Source organism: Nycticebus coucang, chromosome 18, assembly GCF_027406575.1.
Source record: "Nycticebus coucang isolate mNycCou1 chromosome 18, mNycCou1.pri, whole genome shotgun sequence".
In the NCBI taxonomy this organism is placed as follows: domain Eukaryota; kingdom Metazoa; phylum Chordata; class Mammalia; order Primates; family Lorisidae; genus Nycticebus; species Nycticebus coucang.
Window position 1 is genome coordinate 35,154,268 of NC_069797.1, and position 21,243 is coordinate 35,175,510.

Here is a 21,243-nt window from a genome sequence, read left to right on the forward strand (position 1 = left end):
ACTTTGATATTCTAAACAAAAATCATTATCAAATGAATTTATTAAAGAGCTATGCAGAACAAATTGTAATCGTGTAAAGCTACAATTGACTTACACAGGAATTATGTAAACAGCTAGCTGAGGGAACTTTCAATTGATTCAGAGTAAAACAATCTGAGGCTTGTAACAAATGTACAAAAAAGTACAATCAATGAGTAACTGATAAGCAGAATCTGTTTACATTCTTTATGTTCCTATTTGCTTGTAAAATTTATGTACCTAGTTTTTTCTCAACACTCTGTTTAAAAATGCCAGCATTTTTATCAAAAAAAAAAAAAGAAAGAAAAGAAAAGAAAATATGGGTTCTTGCCAAATACCTGTGAACAAATTAATTAAAAAGGTGATAGAGCTACTTTTGTGGTAATTTTCCATCAGAGAAAATGCTTTATGTTGAAGCTAATGCATCCTATTTTTTACAGCTCATTTAATTTCTCATATACTCATGATTTATTTGCATATTGACCTAAGAGTTTGCTTGCTTTATCATCCATATCATTATCAATCAGACAAAAAAAAAATGTATCAAGCACCCACAGGATGCATAGATCTTTGAAACGATATAGTGGTTCTAATCTGTCCTAAGACTAGGATTATATTTTTTGTTTGTTTGTTTTTTGAGACCGAGTCCTGCTCTGTCGCCTGGCTATAATGCAATAGCATCATCACAGCTCACGCAACTTTAAACTCCTAGGCTCTAGAGATTCCCTTGCCTCAGCCTCCCAAGTAGTTGATACTACAGTTACATGCTACTATGCCCAGATAATTTATTTTCCTATTTTTTGTACAGAGGAGTCTCACTTTTGCTCAGGCTGGTCTCAAACTCCTGGACTCAAGCAATCCTCTGGCCTCAACCTCCCAGAGGCTAGGATTACAGTTGTGAGCCACTGTGCCCGGCCTAGGATTACATTTTTTTAAAGACACTACTATCTATTGAGAAAGAAGTATTATGATTTTTCTGAGAGTAAAAGTTGCTAAATACTGCAGAAAACTCCTGAGATAAGCCATAAACAAAATCACCTCTGAAGTGTTTTAAGCAACAACTTCCTGAAGTCTAGAATTTATGGGACCAGTGATATACTAAATTTTCACAACTCTAACACATACATCTATCTAGGACTTGAAGACATTCCTCAGACTTTTAAATTTATAAGTACCAAAAGGAAAAAAGAATGTGGAATGAATTTCGAATAATCTTAAATAGCAATCCTATGAACAATTACAACAACTGCAATTTCAAACACTAAGGCTTGAATGTATAACTTCATGATACAATTATCATATGATCAAAAACTTTGGGTAAGAGCTTCTTTCATGAATTCTTCAAGGACAGCTACCACATTTTTGGCTTCAGGCATTTCTTCGTGTTCCACTTTAACAATCTTCAAAAGTATATCTCCACTACCACAGTTTTTAAGGAACATGTAACATTTAAACAAAGCATAATGATTCATTTCCGCCTGCCGGATAAATCTCTTCAAATTGTTTGTGTCTTGTATGGCCTAGAAAAAGATTACCTAGTTAAATACGTGTTTGGTGAGAAAATAATGAAGCTTAAAAATTATCTCCAGGACAGTGGTATTTTTGAGACAGGACTCTTCCACCCTCCTCATTTGCTAGCATATTAATAAACTTCCCTTTTCTTCTCAAAAAAAAAAAAAAAAAACCTCTTATTTAGCTGAGAACTCAGCATATGTTACTGAGATATTTGCTTTTTATTTTAAATATTTCCATATTTTTATTGCCAATATGGTTTGGTGAAACAAAATCTCTTTTTTTTTTAATTTTTCTTTTTTCTTTTTTGGCCGGGGCTGGGTTTGAACCCGCCACCTCCGGCATATGGGACCGGCGCCCTACCCACTGAGCCACAGGCGCCACCCGAAACAAAATCTCTTATACATAGTATAAATAGTTCTAAAATCTTCTAAATAAGTGGCAACACTCACACCTGTTAGAGTTTGGAAGTCATAGGCACTGAACCACATTTTTGTGCTTTGCAACTAAGAGTCAAAATGATAAGACTGATGTCCCTTAAATTTAAGCAAGCATTCAACCCAATTCACTAGCAATGATACGTATGCAGAAGCTATTGAAAAATAAAGTCTAAGTGTCATCTGATGATTTCAACTGAGAATGTCCTAATTAATAGACATTATTGCTGTAAAGCAGATTTGTTACCATTACTGGCACTAATTAAAATTCAGACAAAAATGTTATGTGACACTCGGCGTATAGCCAACTAATTACCTTTAGTTTAAAGTTCTCCAGTACTTGTCGGAAAAGAAAAGGGTTGCCCCCTTCAGCACCATTTAAAAAAGCCTGCATCCAATCCTCACAAAACCGATTGCTTCCTACAAAATATTTCGGAGAAAATAAAGCAATAAAAACAAAATCCTGCAAAGCACAAGACATTTCTTTTTAAATTTTTTTTATTTTTAGGCTGGGAGCAATGGCTCATAACTATAATCCTAGCATTCTGGGAGGCCCAGTAGGGTGGATTGCTTGAGCTCAGGAGTTTAAGACCAGCCTGAGCAAGAGTTAGACCCTATCTCTACCAAAAATAGAAAAGCTAGCCAAGCATCATGGTGGGTGCCTGTAGTCCCAAGCTACATGGGAGGCGGAAGCAGAAGGATCACTTGAGCCCAAGAGTTTGAGGTTGCTGTGAACTATGACTCAATGGCACTTTACCAAGGGCAACAAAGTAAGACTGAGTCACAAAAAATAAAAAATATGGGCGGCGCCTGTGGCTCAGTAGGTAAGGTGCCGGCCCCATATACCGAGGGTGGCGGGTTCAAGCCCAGCCCCGGCCAAACTGCAACCAAAAAATAGCCGGGCGTTGTGGCGGGCGCCTGTAGTCCCAGCTGCTCGGGAGGCTGAGGAGGCAAGAGAATCGCTTAAGCCCAGGAGTTGGAGGTTGCTGTGAGCTGTGTGAGGCCACGGCACTCTACCGAGGGCCATAAAGTGAGACTCTGTCTCTACAAAAAAAAAAAAAAATAAATAAATAAAAAATAAAAATAAGAATGAAACTAAGACTCAGTCTCAAAAAAATAATAATAATTTTTAAAATTTTTATTATTTTATTTTTTTAATTTTTAGAGACAGAACCCTCACTGTGTTGCCCTGGCTAATGTGCAGCACTAAACAGGGGTGTGATCATAGCTCACTAAACCTTCAAATTCCTGAGCTCAAGTGACCCTCTTCCTATAGCTGGGACTATATTGTGCCAAGACATTTCTTTCTTTCTTTTTTTTTGAGACAGAGTCTCACTATGTCACCCTAGGTAGAGTGCCGTAGTGTCACAGCTCACAGCAACCTCAAACTCTTGGGAGTAAGTGATCCTCTTGCCTCAGCCTCCCAAGTAGCTGGGACTACAGGTGCCTGTCACAACGCCCAGCTATTTTTTGTTACAGTTGTCACTGTTGTTTTAGCTGGCCCGGGCTGGGTTCCAACCCACCACCCTTGGTGCAGGTGGCTGGTGACACAACCACTATGCTACAGGTGCCGAGCCAAAGACACTTATTTCTTTATGAAAAACATGTATAATGACTTATTTAAGACTTTTTTTTTTTTTTGTGGTTTTTGGCCAGGGCTGGGTTTGAACCCGTCACCTCTGGCATATGGGGCTGGTGCCCTACCCCTTTGAGCCACAGGCACCACCCTTATTTAAGACTTTTATAATGGTCTAAAAAAATCGTGTGCTTGGTGCCGGTAGCTCAGCAGCTAGAGTGCCAGCCACATCCACCCAAGCTGGTGGGTTCAAATCCAGCCTGGGCCTGCCAAACAACAAAGACAACTACAACTAAAAAATAACCGGGCATTGGGGTGGGTACCTGTAGTCCCAGCTACTTGGGAGGCTGAGGCAACAGCATCACTTAAGCTTAGGAGTTGGAGGTTGCTGTGAGCTGTGATGCCACGGCACTCTACCCAGGGTGACACAGTGAGACTCTGTCTAAAAAAAAAAATTGTGTGCTGACTACATGTCTAAGAAATGTCAAAATGGTTGAAGTTCCTAGTGCGCTCTTCCCTAAGCACACCCGTTCTTTCCCCTCAGAAAGGATTATCATCCCACATATTTCATTATTTTTTTGTTTGTTTATTGTTTTTATTTTTTAGGATTTATTTTATTATTTATTTTTATTTTTTCAAATTAATGTGAGGGTACAATTTTTAGGTTACATTGTTCTCACGTCTGGGTTATTTATGTTTTTTGAGATGGAGTTCCACTCTGTCATCTAGTCTAGAGTACTATAGCATCAGCCTAGCTCATAGCAACCTCAAACTCCTAGGTTCAAGGAGCCCTCCTGCCTCAACCCCCAACTACCCTGTTTCCCTGAAAATAAGACATCCTCTGAAAATAAGACCTACTTACAGGAAAGATAAGACGTCCCCTGAAAATAAGACCTAGTGCATCTTTGGGAGTACACCTTAAAATAAGACACTGTCTTATTTTTGGGGAAACAGGGTAGCTTGTATTAAAGGAGCTTATTTCCTTAAGCTTATTTCCACAACACTCAGCTTATTTCCTCTAATTTTAATAGAGATGGGGTATTGCTCTTGTTCAGGCTGGTCTGAAATTCCTCAGCTCAAGCTATCCTCTTGTCTTGGCCTCCCAGAAAGCTAGGATTATAGGCATGAGCCACCACGTCCAGCCATATTTTTTTTATTTTTAATTTTTTTAGTAGAGACAGGGTCTCAGTTTTGCTCAGGCTGGTCTGGAACTCCTGACCTCAATCCTCTCACCTCAGCCTCTCAGAGCACTAAGATTACAGGTGTGTGCCACCATGACTGACCCTTACATGTTTCTTTAAACTCTTGTCACATACCTTTGTATCTCTAAGCTTATATATATTATTACATATGTTAAAATTTTTTTTTTTTTTTTTGAGTCACCCTTGGTAGAGTGCCTATGGTGTCACTGTTCACAGCAACCTCAAACTCTTGGGCTTAAGCGATTCTCTTGCCTCAGCTTCCCAAGTAGCTGGGACAACAGGCACCCCGCCACAATGCCCGGCTATTTTTTTGTTGCAACTGTTCAGCTGGCCCAGGACGGGTTTGATCCTCCACCCTTGGTATATGTAGCTGGCGCCGTAACCACTGTGCTATGGGTGCCGAGCCACATATGTTAAAACTTTGTGTATTTTTCTTTAATGGCTATTTCATTAAATAGTATACTTGAGAGCTGTACTGACACATGCCTCTAGTTCATTCATTTTCACTACTTTGCATTATTCCATTGCATGAATATAGCAGCTTATCAATTTCTCTGTTGATAAACATTAAGTTGCTTCCGATTCCTTGTTTTTTTCATTCTTTTTTTTTTTTTTGCAGTTTTTAGCCAGGGTTGGGGTCTGAACCCGCCACCTCCGGCATATGGGGCCAGCACCCTACCCCTTTCACCACAGGCACCGCCCTCCTTGTTTTTTTCAAATAATACCTTCATGGACTTTTAAAAATTTGTGTCCTTGTGTACACGTGCAAGGGTTTCTTTATATAACCAGGAATAGAATTGTGAGGCATGATGTGATTTCCATGTTTCTAGAATTACTATTGTTTTTGGCAAGTTTGAGATTACTATTGTTTTTGGCAAGTTTGAGATAAGTGTTGTAAAACTGCACGAGGTAGAAAGAATATATCTGTTGGAGGCTCATAAGAGACCCAGGAAGGCTCACCTGCATTGTAAAACTGAGGCTGGGAGCTACTGCAATCGATGACCACAGATCTGTGCTGCTCCTCCGTCATGGCCATGCACAAAGAGGTCATGGTGCCTTCGTGAATGAGTCCTTGAAGACTGGCCACACTCAGAAACCTGCCACACACACAAGTCCTTTTCCACAAACAATATTGCAGGATAGGAGGGAGAAAACAAATTCATTTTGCACTGGGGGATTCAGAGGGGTGGTTAAAATGTAAATGTCAGGCTTGTGGAAAAGCTTCTCTCTTGGGCCAGGCACGGTGGCTCACGCCTGTAATCCTAGCACTCTGGGAGGCCGAGATGGGTGGATTGCTTGAGCTCATGAGTTTGAGACTAGCCTAAGCAAAACCGAGACCCTGTCTCTACTAAAAATAGAAAAATTGAGGCAAGAGAATCACTTGAGCCTGAGTTGGAGGCTGCGCTGAGCTATGATGCCACAGTACTCTACCCAGGACAACAGCTTGAGACTGTCTCAAAATATAAAAATAAAAAATAAAACATAAAAAACAAAAAAATGTGAATTAAAAAAAAAAAAAGAAAAAGAAAAGCTTCTCTCTTTGCAAAAACCATGGTTTTTACCTGTTAATGTCCCTCTTTGTTTTTTCATCTGATTCTTTAACCTCAACAGGAGTATAACTCAAGGCCTAGGAGAGAAAAATAAAGATTGATTGATACATGTACTGCAGTTTTCCTTATTGAGCAGCAACTCATGACTAAATGTTGCCTTCTGCAATAACCACAACAGACAACAACTGATGGGCACTGCCCATGAGCTCTCTCTCTAGAATCTTGTTCAGCTGCTGCTCACTAAAACTTTTGTGCAGTTAAAATTGCTTTGGATTTTTTTTTTTTCTTTTGAGACAGAGTCTCACTGTCACCTTTGGGTAAAGTTCCATGGCATCATGGCTCACACCAACCTCTAACTCTTGGGCTTATGCAATTATCTTGCCTCAGCCTCCCAAGTAGCTAGGACTATAGGTGTCCACCATGAGGCCCAGCTAAGTTTTTCTATTTTTTTTTTTTTCAGTAGAGACAGGGTCTCTCTCTTGCTCAGGCTGATCTCGAACTCCTGAGCTCAAGCAATCCACCCACCTGGGCCTCCCAGAGTGCTAGGATTACAGATGTGAGCCACTGTGCCCAGGCTGGATTTTTGTTTTCCTTTTCAAATTGTTTTGGAAATTATATCTCGGGCGGCCGCCTATGGCTCAGTTGGTAAGGCGCCAGCCCCATATACCGAGGATGGCGGGTTAAAACCCAGCCCAGGCCAAACTGCAACCAAAAAATAGCCTCAAGCTGTTGCCCTGGGTAGAGTGACGTGGCATCACACAACTCACAAAAACCTCCAACTCCTGGGCTTAGGCGATTCTCTTGCCTCAGCCTCCCAAGTAGCTGGGACTACAGGTGCCCGCCACAACACCCGGCTATTTTGGGGTTTTTTTTTGCTTGTAGTTGTCATTTTGTTTGGCAGGCCCAGACTGGATTCGAACCCGCCAGCTCTGGTGTATGTGGCTGGCACCTCTGCCGCTGAGCTACAGGCGCTGAGCCACTAATTTTTTTTTTTTTTGAGACAGAGTCTTACTTTGTTGCCCATGGTAGAGTGCCATGGCATCACAGCTCACAGCAACCTCAAATTCTTGGGCTCAAGAGATTCTCTTGCCTCAGCCTCCAGAGTAGCTGTGACTATAGGCACCCACCACGACTGGCTATTTTTAGAGACGAGGTCTCCCTCTGGCTGAGGCTGGTCTCAAATCTGTGAGCTCAGGCAATCCACCAGCCTTGACCTCCCAGAGTGCTAGGATTACAGGTGTGAGCCACCATGCCTGGCCGTGAAAAGTAATTATTTTTAAATGTTTTATCTTATTAGGAAGACTCAGCTATCATTTGCAATTCAATTCTACCTTAGTAAAATAACTTTCTAGGTCTGAGAAAATAAAGTGTGGTCCATCTCGATAGCAAGGATATTTTGAGTGACTATTAGGGGCTGGGGCAAAGTAATGTTCAGATAAAATAAGTATGTCTCTAAAAGAATCAAACTCTGCCAAAAGGAAACACTCTTGTTTGGATAATACTTACAGCATGTAGCAGAAAAGTAAGCTTCTCCTGAAAGAGAAGAACAACCCTTTGGATTGGGCACACAACATCCTCAAACCAGCTGCACAGATAGGACTTTATGTGGTTCTCCAAGCCCCTTTCCTAGATCAAGAAAGAATGTCATTTGCTTTAATGAACATAATTATATTACTATAATCTAATATAAGCTTTCACCTTAGTGGACTTAAAATCTTATTCACTATACTCTTTAATTTTTTTTTAAAGGAGAGAAGAGGAGGATTCAAGTTTTCTTTTAATAAGACAGAGTCTCCTTCTGTTGCCCTGGGTAGACTGCAGTGGTGTCATTGTAGTTCACTGCAACTTCAAACTCCAGGACTCAAGTGATCTTCTTGCCTCAGCCTCCCAAGTAGTGGGGACTACAGAGTCGTGCCCAGCTAATTTTTCTAGTTTTAGTAGAGACGGATCTTATTCTTACACAGGCTGGTCTCTAACTCCTGAGTTCAAGGAATCCTGCCTTGTCCTCCTAGAGTACTAGGATTATAAGCGTGAGCCACAGCACCTCCTTATATTAAGCTAACACTACTAATTTAAAAAAAGGAATTGTGATATAGCTTTTTGGGGCATGTTGGACAAGATGAAAATTAATTCTAGGGCGGTGCCTGTGGCTCAGTGAGTAGGGCGCCAGCCCCATATACTGAGGGTGGCAGGTTCAAACCCAGCCCCAGCCAAACTGCAACCAAAAAATAGCCGGGCGTTGTGGCGGGCGCCTGTAGTCCCAGCTACTCGGGAGGCTGAGGCAGGAGAATTGCCTAAGCCCAGGAGTTGGAGGTTGCTGTGAGCTGTGTGATGCCACGGCACTCTCCCAAGGGTGATAAAGTGAGACTCTGTCTCTACAAAAAAAAAAAGAAAAAGAAAAAGAGAAAAAAAAAAAAAAAAAATTAATTCTATGTTGAATTTCTTTATAAAAACACACTAAGAAATACTAATGTCTAAGATGAAGAGACTGAATTGATAAGGTTACATATAGGACGCTCCTTTATTGGGAGGAGTCTCGGATTTACAGGTCCATCTCCCCCCACTATACTGTGTACTCACTGGCGGTACTCTCTCAATATTATCATTTCTGGCTGGGCACCGTGGCTCATGCCTATAATCCTAGATATCTGGGAGACTGAGTCGGGAGGATCACTTGAGCTTGGGAGTTCAAGACCAGCCTGAGCAAGAGACAGACACCATCTTTACTAAAAATAGAAAAACTAGCCATGCATGGTGGTTCACACTGTAGTCCCAGATACTCAGGAGTCTGAGGCAAGAGGATCACTTGAGCCCAAGAGTTTGAGGTTGCTGTGAGCGATGACACCACCAAACTCTAGCCTGGGACAACAGAATGAGACTCTGTAGCTAAAAAAACAATCATGGGGTGGCACCTGTGGCTCAGTGAGTAGGGCACCGGCCCAATATACTGAGGGTGGTGGGTTCAAAGCTGGCCCCAGCCAAACTGCAACAACAACAACAACAACAAAATAGCCGGGTGTTGTGGCGGGCGCCTGTAGTCCCAGTTACTTGAAAGGCTGAGGCAAGAGAATCACCTAAGCCCAAGAGCTGGAGGTTGCTGTGAGCTGTAACGTCACAGCACTCTACCAAGGGTGACAAAATGAAACTCTGTCTCTTAAAAAAAAAAAAAAAAAAAAAAAAGAGGGGTGGCGTCTGTGGCTCAAAGGAGTAGGGCACCAGCCCCGTATGCCGGAGGTGGCATGTGCAAACCCAGCCCCAGCCAAAAACTGCAAAAAAAGAAAAAACAAATTTCCCCAGCACCTAGTACAGAGACTAAAACATGCATAATACAAGCTTATTACATGCTCACTGAATGACTAAAGGAGTATAGACACAGAACTCAATGTACTCAAAATGTGAACAGGGACGGGTACAGGGAGCCCATCAAAGCACACTAACCCGCTCTCGCTGTCAGGTGTGCTGCTCTCTGAGACTAGTGTCACCTAGCAGGAGCTCTAGTCTCAGGGGACAGATCCCCCCGTCATGCATCCCTGGCTCACTCCTATGCTATCCTTTCCTCCTCCATCCTATGGTGTCCGGTACATACATGACAAGTAAGAGGACTATTACTATGTAAGTTAGGGGCATTAAATTTATGAGAGTCATAACATTAACAAATACTATACGCTGAAAGCATAGTTTTTAAAAGCTATGGATAAATTAGTCAATAAGGATATATCTAATTAATAAAAAATTGATTAATAAAAATGGAAAGTTTCTAACAATCATTAATGTTGAGATCAAGGACAGCTATATCATTGCACAGTATGTCTTTGGTACCAGAGGCTGCACGGACCATTAGTTCTGATCAGAATATAAACCTATGTGCCTAGAAATTAGGAAAAGGGCATCCTCTTTCTTCCCAGACATGTTACTACATGCCAATTAATTTAATAGATTGAATTTTTCACAGATATCAAACATCAGAAGTAGTCTTGTGAAACTTTCAGCACTTATAAGACTATATTCTGGGCGGCTCCTGTGGCTCAGCGGGTAGGGCGCCGGTCCCATATGCCGGAGGTGGCGGGTTCAAACCCAGCCCCGGCCAAAAAAAAAAAAAAAAAGACTATATTCTTTGCTTCCCTTAAAAATCAACTGTCAGTCATACACAGTGGCTCATGCCTATAATCCTAGCACTCTGGGAGGCTGAGGTGGGTAGACTGCCTCAGCTCACAGGTTTGAGACCAGGCTGAGCAAGTGCGAGACCCTGTTTGTAAAAATAGGCGGGTGTGGTGAGTGCCTGTAATCCCAGCTACTTGGGAGGCTGAGGCAAGAGAATCACTTGTGCCTAAGAGTTTGAGGTTGCCGTGAGCTATGATGCCACAGCACTCTACTGAGGGCAACAAAGTGAGACTCTGTATCAAAAAAAAAAAATAGGGCTCAGCACCTGTAGCACAGTGGTTACAGAGCTGGCCAGATACACCAAGGCTGGCAGGATTGAACCCAGCTGGGGCCAGCTAAAACAACAATGACAACTGCAACAAAAAATAGCCAGGCATTATGGCAGATGCTGATAGTCCCAGCTACTTGGGAGGCTGAGACAGGAGACTCGCTTAAGCCCAAGAGTTAGAAGTTGCTGTGAGCTGTGACACCATGGCACTCTACCGAGGGCGACATAGTCATACTCTTTCTCAAAAAAAAAGAAAAAAAGAAAAAAAAATAGGCTAGGTGCCTGTAGCTAAGCAGCTAGGGAGCCAGCCACATATATCAGGGCTGGCAAGTTCAAACCAGGCCGGGCCTGCCAAACGATAATGACAACTACAACAAAAAAATAGCCAGGTATTGTGACGGGCGCCTGTGGTCCCATGTACTTGGGAAGCTGAGGCAAGAGAATCGCTTAAGTCCCAGAGTGTGAGGTTGTTGTGAAATGTGATGTCACGGTACTCTACTGAGAGCGAAATAATGAAACTTTGTCTCAAAATAAATTAATTAATTAAATTAAATAAACGGTCTACTAGCCCACAAGGCAGGACGCTTCTATAATTTAGCTGTCTTTGTTTTTACTTATATGATTTGGCAAATATATTGTGTTACTCATTTCAGTCTTGGCTAGTACAGTGGCTCATGCCTCTAATCCTGGCACTCTGGGAGTCCAGGGTGGGAAGATCGCTTGAGGTCAGGAGTTCAAGAACAGGCTGAGCATGAGTGAGACTGCATCTCTACTTAAAATAGAAAAAATTAGCTGGGTATTGTGGCATGTGCCTGTAGTCCCAGGTACTTGGGAAGCCGAGGGAAGAGGATCACTTGAGGCCAGGAATTAGAGGTTGCAGTCAGCTATGATGATGCCACTGCACTCTAGCCTCAGTGATAGAGAGCCTATCCAAAAAAAAAATCATTTTAGTCTTAAAAAACTATTAAATCAATCCTCTTACCTCACAGTTCATGTTATTTTTCAGCCCTTGAATATACTTGTCCAATTCAAGCCTGAAAGTATATTCTTAAGGAAGCAATAAAGGATAACTAATCAAGAGTATTTTAACTTTCAACAGGAAATATAGATTCTCTCAAATTCAAGTAAATACATAAAGGTGTAGAAAACCATTGTAGTACTACTCCTCCACTTGCTTTCCTGATACCCTCAAAGACTTAAGAAGGATATAGTTCAAGTCCTTTTTCAGATCCTCCTAAAAAACAGACCACATACTCTGAAGGGTTATGTTCAGAGTCCACTGTTGTTTCAGAAAGAATTTTTTCTTGTTGGAAAAGGCAGTAATAACAACCAACTCGGTAACCTGGAATTCTAGAAAAGAAAGAAAAACGTAAACAACAATTTTGGAAACTCATGCATCTGATTTTGTAGACTGCTCTAAACCCTGCTCATGTTGACATGACAATATCATTAAGCTGCCTACAGCTTCCCAGACTTTTTGTTGATTTGCTCATAGTAGAGGGGAAACTCAATGTGTACCCTGATGGACTTTAGTTAAAGCAGCCCCTAATGTACATGAAATTTCTTTAAATTCTCCTGTCTTATGTGAAAAATGCATGCAAATTTTACTCTTGTTTATAGTACAGCCATGTTAACATTAATAAAAGCATGTTCTTCCCTCTCTCAAGCCTTCACAAATCATGGATTTTTCAGGCAGGTGTGCCAGCTTTAATCTGTGGCCTCATCCATGGGTCATAACCTCACACTCTTGAGGTGACCTGTATGCTGACTTTCCGTCTGAGTTGAACTACTATCAAACTCCTCTGGGTCTCTACCTAACTCTTCTGGGTTTATTTCCTCAACTGAAAATGGAAATAAGAGTATCTGCTCTAGAGCGATGCCTGTGGCTCAGTGGGTAGGGCGCCAGCCCCATATACCAAGGGTGGCGGGTTCAAACCAGGCCCCGGCCAAACTGCAACAAAAAATAGCTGGGTGTTGGGGATTAATGGGATTACACCTGCGGTGCATCTTACAAGGGTATATGTGAATCCTAGTAAATGTGGAATGTAAAGGTCTTAGCAAAATAACTAAGAAAATGCTACAAAAGCTATGTTAACTAATGTGATGAAAATGTGTCAAACGATCTATGAACCAAGTGTATAGTGCCCCACGATCATACTAATGTACACAGCTATGGTTTAATAAAAATAAATTAAAAAAAAAAAAAATAGCCGGGTGTTGTGCAGGGTGCCTGCGGTCCTAGCTACTGAGGAGGCTGAGGCAAGAGGCAAGAGAATCACCTAAGCCCAGGAGGTGGGAGTTGCCATGAGCTGTGACGCCACAGAACTCTACTGAGGGCAATAAAGTAAGACTCTGTCTCTACAAAAAAAAATTAAATTAAATTTTTTAAAAAGAGTATCTGCTCTATCTTCCCTTTGGGTTTTTTGTTTTTTTTTTTTTGAGACAAAGTCTCACTCTGTCACCTTTTGCCTTAGCCTCCCAAGTAGCTGGAACTATAGCTGCCCACCATGACACCCAGCTAGTTATTCTATTTTTAGGAGAGATTGAGTCTCACTCTTGCTCAGGCTGGTCTTGAACTCCTGAGTTCAGATGATCCACCTGCCTTGGCCTCACAGAGTGCTAGGATTACAGGCATGGGCCACTGCACCTGGCTTCTATCTCCCCTTTATAAAAAGAACTGTATCACAAGTTTGTGAAAGCACTTTATAAACTATAAAGTATACAATTTTAGCTTTAGTAATTAACTCTTTTTGTCCAAGAACTAGACAAAGTACATTTAGGTATCAGAGTCTCTGACATTCAATTAATTCCACTACAGAAATATTTATGTGTATATTCCAGTGCTCAGGCTGCCAGAAAATAAAGATAAATTCTGCAGGTCTAGCAGAAGCTGATCTTTTAGAGTTTTGCTTTCTTTCTTTCTTTTTTTTTTTTTTTTTTTGTTGTTGCCGTTTGGCTGGGGCCGGGTTTGAACCTGCCGCCGTTGGTACATGGGGCTGGCGCCCTACTCACTGAACCACAGGCACCGCCCTTTTTAGAGTTTTTCATCAGTTCTCATATTTAGCTCAGAAATAAAAACTCAGGACATAGCATTTTTACACTTACCTTAGCTCCACAGATGCAACATTACCCAGCCCTTCAAAAACTGCTCCCTTTGAAAGACGCTTAGCAATGAAACTGCGCAGCTCTGGCTCCACTTCAGATGGTAGATTAGTATCAACCAAGGAGAGGCTTGACAAATGAAAGACACACATTCCTTACTAATGGACTAGTACATTCATACTTGTAAGCCAGACAGAATGGTATCAAAGCCAGGGTCCTATAAGAACTTGAGAAAGCTTTCTATATGACTCCTATTGATGAGGCTTGTAGGAATGTACGTCACCAAGTATGATCTACCTCATCAAATAGTTTAAAATATTCCTATCTTTCCAGCTCATTCTCTCCAGCACTGTGACTCTACTGGAACCCTCAATTTTTTTTTTATAATAATTTTTATGTTTTTTCCAATTTTGAATGTCACGTATATAATTCATAAATGGCATAACCTTACATACGTTAAATGCAAACCTCCTCTAGGGAGCGCCCGGTCCCAGCGCAGAAAAAGCTGCTGTAGCAGCCTTGAATATGTGGGAATCACATCATCTGTCACTCAGGGCCCTAGAAGGACGCTCTTGGTACCCTATCCAATCAGAAGCTCCTTAATTTTTTTTTTTTTATAGTCCCTGAAGTTTCTCATTTCTCTTCCCTCCTTGCTCAGCTTAAATTCCACAGTCAGTCACATTATAATCACATTCCTGTACACATTCTTTTTTTTTTTCCTTCTTTCAACTTTATTTGGTATAATTGACAGTTTAAAAGCTTCTGCCCCAGGGGCGGCGCCTGTGGCTCAGTGAGTGGGGCGCTGGCCCCATATGCCGAGGGTGGCGGGTTCAAACCCAGCCCCGGCCAAACTGCAACGAAAAAATAGCCGGGCGTTGTGGCGGGCGCCTGTAGTCCCAGCTACTCTGGAGGCTGAGGCAGGAGAATTGCCTGAGCCCAGGAGTTGGAGGTTGCTGTGAGCCGTGTGACGCCACGGCACTCTACCGAGGGCAATAAAGTGAAACTCTGTCTCTACAAAAAAAAAAAAAGCTTCTGCCCTGGTTAGTCCAGTGCTCCACCTACTCTGTACCTGCACCTGTGCAGCTGAATGTGGTTGGATAAAAACTCATATCCACAATGTCTAGTCTCATTTTAAACGAATGATCACCAGCCGCAAGTGGGCCCTAACTGCTGCCCAACTATCACTGCATTTCCTGCTTCACTCACTCTTCTCCTCTCTATGTTACTATTTTGGGCCTCTTGCTTTTCCTCAATCCTCCAACTACGCACTGCTCGTGAATAAACACACCAGTTCAGTATTCCCTATGAACAAAAAATCAAAATTTCAGTTTTTTTTTTTTCAGTTTTTTTTTTTTGTTGCAGGGCCAAACTGCAACAAAAAAATAGCCGGGCGTTGTAGCAGGCACCTGTAGTCCCAGCTACTCAGGAGGCTGAGGCAGGAAAATCGCCTAAGCCCAGGATTTGGAGGTTGCTGTGAGCTGTGTGACGCCACAGCACTCTACCGAGGACAATAAAGTGAAACTCTGTCTCTACAAAAAAAAAAAAAAAAGAATATAAACAGAGACTATAAAGTGAATATACAGAAAAAAAAAAGCTCTTCTATAACCATACTTCACAACAGGGAATATAAACCCAATACTTCTCAAGGTCTTTTGTTTTAATTCATATTGTGGAAAATTTCAAGCAAAAAGCAGATAGAGGGCGGCGCCTGTGGCTCAGTGGCTAGGGTGCCGGCCCCATATACAGAGGGTGGTGGGTTTGAACCCGGCCCCGGCCAAACTGCAACACAAAAATAGCCAGGCGCTGTGGCGGGCGCCTGTAGTCCCAGCTACTCGGGAGGCTGAGGCAAAAGAATTACCTGAGTCCAAGAGTTGGAGGTTGCTGTGAGCTGTGATGCCACAGCACCCTACCGAGAGCGACAAAGTGAGACTCTGTCTCAGAAAAACAACAAACAAACAAAAAAGCAGATAGTGCGGTATAATGAGCCCACATGTACCCGCCACCCAATTTTAACAGTTACTGACTCATGACCAATTTTTTTTTTTTGAGACAGTCTCAAGCTGTGGTCCTGAGTAGAGTGCTGTGGTGTCATAGCTCACAGCAACCTTAAACTCTTGGGCTTAAGGGATTCTCTTGCCTCAGCCTCCCAAGTAGCTGGGACTACTGGCGGCTGCCACAACACCGGCTATCTTTTGTTGTTGTTGTTGTTGCAGTTGGTATTGTTGTTTTAGCTGGCAGGCACCCTACTCAATGAGCTATGGGCACCACCACATGGCCAATTTTTAAAAAAATTTTAATTTTATTTGGCTGGTGCAGTGGCTCATGCCTATAATCCTAGCACTCTGGGAGGCCAAGACAGGTGGATTGCTTGAGCTCACAGGTTACAGACCAGCCTGAGCAAGAGTGATACCTCATTTCTAAAAATAGCCAGGCGTTGTGGCAGGCGCCTATAGTCCCAGCTACTTGGGAGGCTGAAGGCAAGAGAATTGCCTGAGCACAAGAGTTAGAGGCTGCTGTGAGCTATACCACCACAATACTTTACCAAGGATGACAAAAATAAATTAATTGACTAAATTTAATTACTTAATTTTTTTGAGACAAAGCCTCGCTCTGTTGCCCAGGCTAGAGTGTCATGGTATCAGCCTAGCTCACAGCAACCTGAAACTCCTGGGTTGAAGCAATCCTGCCTCAGACTCCCAAGTAGCTAGAACTATAGGCACCACAATGCCCTGCTCATTTTCTCTATTTTTATAGAGATGGGGCCTGGTTCTTGCTGAGGGGTCTCAAAATCCTGAGCTCAGGGCGGAGCATGTGGCTCAAGGAGTAGGGCGCCGGCCCCATATGCTGGAGGTGGTGGGTTCAAACCCAGCCCTGGCCAAAAACTGCAAAAAAAAAAAAAAATCCTGAACTCAAGTGATCCTCCTGCCTCTGCCTCCTAGAATGCTAGGATTACCCACCACCCCTGGCCTCATAGCCAATCTTATTTCATCTGTACACCTATATTGCTCCCCCCATCTGGCTCCCAGATTTTTTTTTTTTTTAGACAGAGTTTCACTTCATTGCCCTCGGTAGAGTGCTATGGCGTCACAGCTCACAGCCACCTCAAACTCTTGGGCTCAAGCGATTCTCTTGCCTCAGCCTCCCAAGGGGACTATAGGCACCAGCTATAACACCCGGCTATTTTTGGTTGTAGTTATCATTGTTGTTTAGCTGACCCAGGCCAGGTTCGAACCCACCAGCCTCAGTGTATGGGGCTGGTGCCGTAACCACTATGCTACGGGTGCTGAGCCTGATTTTTTTTTTTAATAGACACAGGGTCTTGCTCTGTTGTGCAGGCTAGAATACAGTAGTCTAATCATAGCTTACTGTAGCTTCAAAATCTTGGGCTCAAGCAATCCTCCTTCCTCAGCTTCCCAATTTATTTTTATTTTTTGTAGAGATGGGGTCTCATTATATTGTCAGATCTGGTCTTGAACTTGCCTCAACCAATCCTCCTCCTTGGCCTCCCAAAGTACTAGGACTACAGGCGTGAGCCACTGTGCCTGGTCTCGTTATTTTGAAATATGTCCCAGGTTGGGGGTGGCGCCTGTGGCTCAGCGGGTAGGGTGCCAGACCCATATACCGAGGGTGGCGGGTTCAAACCCGGCCCCGGTCAAAACTGCAACAAAAAAATAGCCGGGCGTTGTGGCGGGCGCCTGTAGTCCCAGCTACTCGGGAGGCTGAGGCAGGAGAATCGCCTAAGCCCAGGAGTTGGAGATTGCTGTGAGCTGTGTGATGCCATAAGCACTCTACCGAGGGCGATAAGGTGAGACTCTGTCTCTACAAAAAAAAAAAAAAAAGAAATATGTCCCAGGCATCATATCGTTTCATCTATAAATTTCTTACTATGTAACTCTAGAAGATAACAACTTTTTCCCCCACTTTGAATGAGTTCAAGGGGACTTGAACTATTTTTAAATTTCAGAATATTATAGAGAAAAGGATGAAGACTTTTAAAACATGTATACAGGGGTGGTGCCTGTGGTTCAGGGAATAGGGTGCTGGTCCCATATACCGAGGGTGGTGGGTTCGAACCAGGCCCCGGCCAAAACTACAACAACAACAACAGCAAAAAAAATATATATGTATACATAGATAAGACAATACTCTTATCTATGTATACATAAATATTTACGTATACATATATAAGACAATACTGTATTGTCAAATATATATGTATACATATATGACTGTTATATATAAATATAAATATATATAGTATACATATATAAGACAATACTGTTATGACATCTGAAAAATTCCTTAAGTCACCCATTATCCACTCAGTGAACACAGTATTCGTGTATTAGAACTTATTTTTCACCAAGTGCCAAGCTGCATTTATTCATTCATTTAACAAATATGTATTAAATGTCTACCCTGTGACAAATTCTACTTGAGGTACAAGGTAGGGAGACATCAATTAACAAAAGAGACAACTCCTTCTGTTTTAGAGTTTACATTCTCATGTGTGGTAGAAGAGTTTTACCAAAGAATATTCAAAGGGGAAAACAAGAGGATTTTTAATTTATTTTCTTTCAGCCAGGCATGGTGACTTACACCTATAATCTCGGCACTCTGGGAGACTAAGGAGGAAGGATCGCTTGAGGCTGAGAGTTTGAGGCTGCAGTGAGCTATGATTGTGCCACTGCACTCCAGCCTGGGTCACAGACCAAGATCCTGTCTCTAAAAAATAAATAAATAAGTAAAAATTTTTCCAAAGTTATTTACTTTTTTAAATAAACATAAAATTATCTGCGTTTATCATGTATAACATGATGGTTTAAAGCATATACACAATATATAATGGTTAAATCTAGCCAAGTAACATACACATTACTTCACATAGTTAACACTTTTGTGGTGAGAACACATACCATACATTTTCTTAGCATTTTTTCAAAAAATACATGTTGGCGGCGCCTGTGGCTCAAGGAGTAGGGCACCGGTCCCATATGCCGGAGGTGGCGGGTTCAAACCCAGCCCAGGCCAAAAACCACAAAAAAAAAAAAAAAAATGTTGTCATTAACTATAGTCACCATACTGTCCATTAAATTCCTTGATCGCAATATGATAGCAAATATCTTACTGAAGTTCCAATCAAGAAACTCAGAATAATTCTCTCTCTGGCTAATCACCAGGGAACTCTATCAGTATTTGCATCTGCCCCAGTCTTGAATGAATGAGCCAGTGAGGAAATTAGGAAGAGATTTCCCAGGACATAGAAGGATTTGATGGTTTGATTCAGGGAAGGCTCAGTGGAAATAGGACACATACTGACAGCTACAGGCAAGAAATGCAGGTAAGATAAAAAGCACATGCATGGGTTAAGCTGTTTTTACCTGAAATCATCACCAGAGGGAGTTTCTGCATTTATGCCACTTGGGCTTCCATCATCACTGTCCCCTCGCTGCTGTGCCAATCTGCAAGCCACAAAGGCAAAAGTGCTGTCAATTTGGGGCTCTAAATCAAGCAGAGTATGGAGGCCTCCCAAGTAGGGTAAGGGCGAGGAGTCAACTAAAAATGCGGGAAAGTCAAAGTGCAAGGGTCCTCCATTGCCTGTCTTCATGGCAGCAAAACTCCATAAAACAATGCTGACAAGAACCCCTTCTCTCTCCAGACCACCTAAGAGGGTGGAGGAAAGATTACCCAGCCAAGTTCAAGGAAACGCCTCTAAAACACCCCAGACTTTACAGAGCCAAGAGAGCCCCAGGAAAGTCAGACAGGCAGTAGGAATAAGAGGCAGCAAAGACAGACGAAAACCGGGGTATGGGTGTGTGTGGCAGAAATAGAGGAAAGGGGTGGGAGGTACAACAGAAAGAACAGGGATGGGAAATGACATTCCAGAGCGTGCAGGGCACTGCGTTAAACACAGGGCAGCGGCGTGAGGAAGGGGCGGGTATGACACAGGGACAGATGGAAAACATAAGCTTGGGAGAACCAAGCATTAAAGCCCAGGATCGGGGGCGGGAAGAACGGCTTGTAGGGCCCTTCGGGCCAGAGACCTGGGCTGGGACAGGAGATGGCGTTTGGGAGCGGCCAGGCCGCCGGGCCGTGGGTGGGGTTGCAAGGCCGGGCAGCAGGCCCGGGGTGGGGACGCGAGGGCGGCCGGACAGGCTGGGCCGGGCGCCGGCACCTGCTTCCGCAGTAGCTGTAGAGACAGTAGTGGCTGCTGGGAGGCGGCTCGAGTCTCCTCTCCTCGGCGGTGCCACCCTCCTCGCTGCTCTCTAGCTCCTTTTCATCCCCGTCCAGCGATTCCTGCAAGGAGGGGAGCATCGCTGTAGCCTCGGAGCAGCCCTGTGTCCTTGCCAAAGCGCTCCCCCGCTGCGGTACAGTCCTCGCTGGCCGGGCTCGTGCGGCTCACGGGCCTAGCACACCTGAGTTCCGCTGGTTTCCTCGCGTTCTCGGGCAGAGCCGCTGACTTGGAAAGGAAGGCTTTTCTCCCCCCAGGGGCTAGCGGACTCACTGAGTTCGGCTTTTTGCCATTTCATTTAACTCATTTTGCTCCTCTATCGTTTGAGACGCAGGAGGCTTACTATGCGCTAAAAGTGGCACAACTAGTTAGCTAGCCACATGCAAGAGAATAAAGCTACTGTCCTACCTCCTGCCCGCGAGCAAACACCCACTCACCCACACATATACATACACCAGTTTGACTAAAGACTTAAGGCTTTGTAATGAAAAAGACAAAAGTGAAAGCATGGGAGAATTTTTAAAGTTTAGGTGGTTAAAAGGTCTTTCTAAACATGACAAACCACTTAGAAACCATACAGCAAAACTAAAAAATCTTGAGGGCCAGGCTCAGGGACTCAAACTTGTAATCCTAGGACTCTAGGAAGTACAAGCAGGCGGATACCTTGAGATCAGGAGTTCAAGACCAGCCTGAGCAAGAGCCAGGCCCCATCTCTACTAAAAATAGAAAAATTAGCAGGATATTGAGTCTAGTAGCTGCCTGGAAGGCTGAGGCAGGAGGATTGCTTGAGCCCAGGAGTGTGAGGTTGCTGTGAGCCAGGCTGAGGCCATGGCACTCTATCCCAGGCAACAAAGCAAAGGCTTGTCTGAAAAAAAATTTAATCTTGAGTACATAAAAACTAAACCAAATTTCTAGAATACAAATGAAAAAAACCAAAGTCAGAACACAAATGACGAACTGGGGGTAAAAAATCAACATGTACATATAAAAGATGAATGGGTCTCATTCATCAGTAAACAAAAGAATAGAAAAAATAAATTCATAGAACAAGGAACAAAAATGAATACATAAATTGCTCAACTTCAAATAAAATGATAGGCTCGGACCAGTAGCTCAGTGGTTAGGGTGCCTGCCACATGCACTGGGGCTGGTGGGTTCAACCCAGCCTGTGCTTGCTAAACAAAC

General features: G+C 42.9%; 1 protein-coding gene across 5 annotated transcripts; it reads right to left on the reverse strand.

Moving 5' to 3' along the window:
- Positions 1 to 953: 953 nt before the first annotated feature.
- Positions 954 to 20,185, reverse strand: C18H17orf75 (chromosome 18 C17orf75 homolog). 5 transcript variants are annotated; one of them, XM_053568986.1, is made up of 10 exons: positions 20,002 to 20,185; positions 19,208 to 19,288; positions 13,830 to 13,955; positions 11,934 to 12,074; positions 11,707 to 11,764; positions 7,802 to 7,921; positions 6,308 to 6,372; positions 5,706 to 5,860; positions 2,284 to 2,387; positions 954 to 1,538 (listed from the first exon to the last, which is right to left on the reverse strand). In XM_053568986.1, the coding sequence occupies exons 1-10, from the start codon at positions 20,139 to 20,141 to the stop codon at positions 1,323 to 1,325; spliced, it is 1,206 nt and encodes a 401-aa protein (XP_053424961.1). In that variant the 5' UTR covers positions 20,142 to 20,185; the 3' UTR covers positions 954 to 1,322. The 5 variants fall into 5 exon arrangements, with proteins under 5 accessions (XP_053424961.1, XP_053424962.1, XP_053424966.1 ...); XM_053568987.1 differs by having other exon boundaries at positions 5,706 to 5,842; positions 20,002 to 20,176; XM_053568991.1 differs by having other exon boundaries at positions 19,871 to 20,095.
- Positions 20,186 to 21,243: the final 1,058 nt, after the last annotated feature.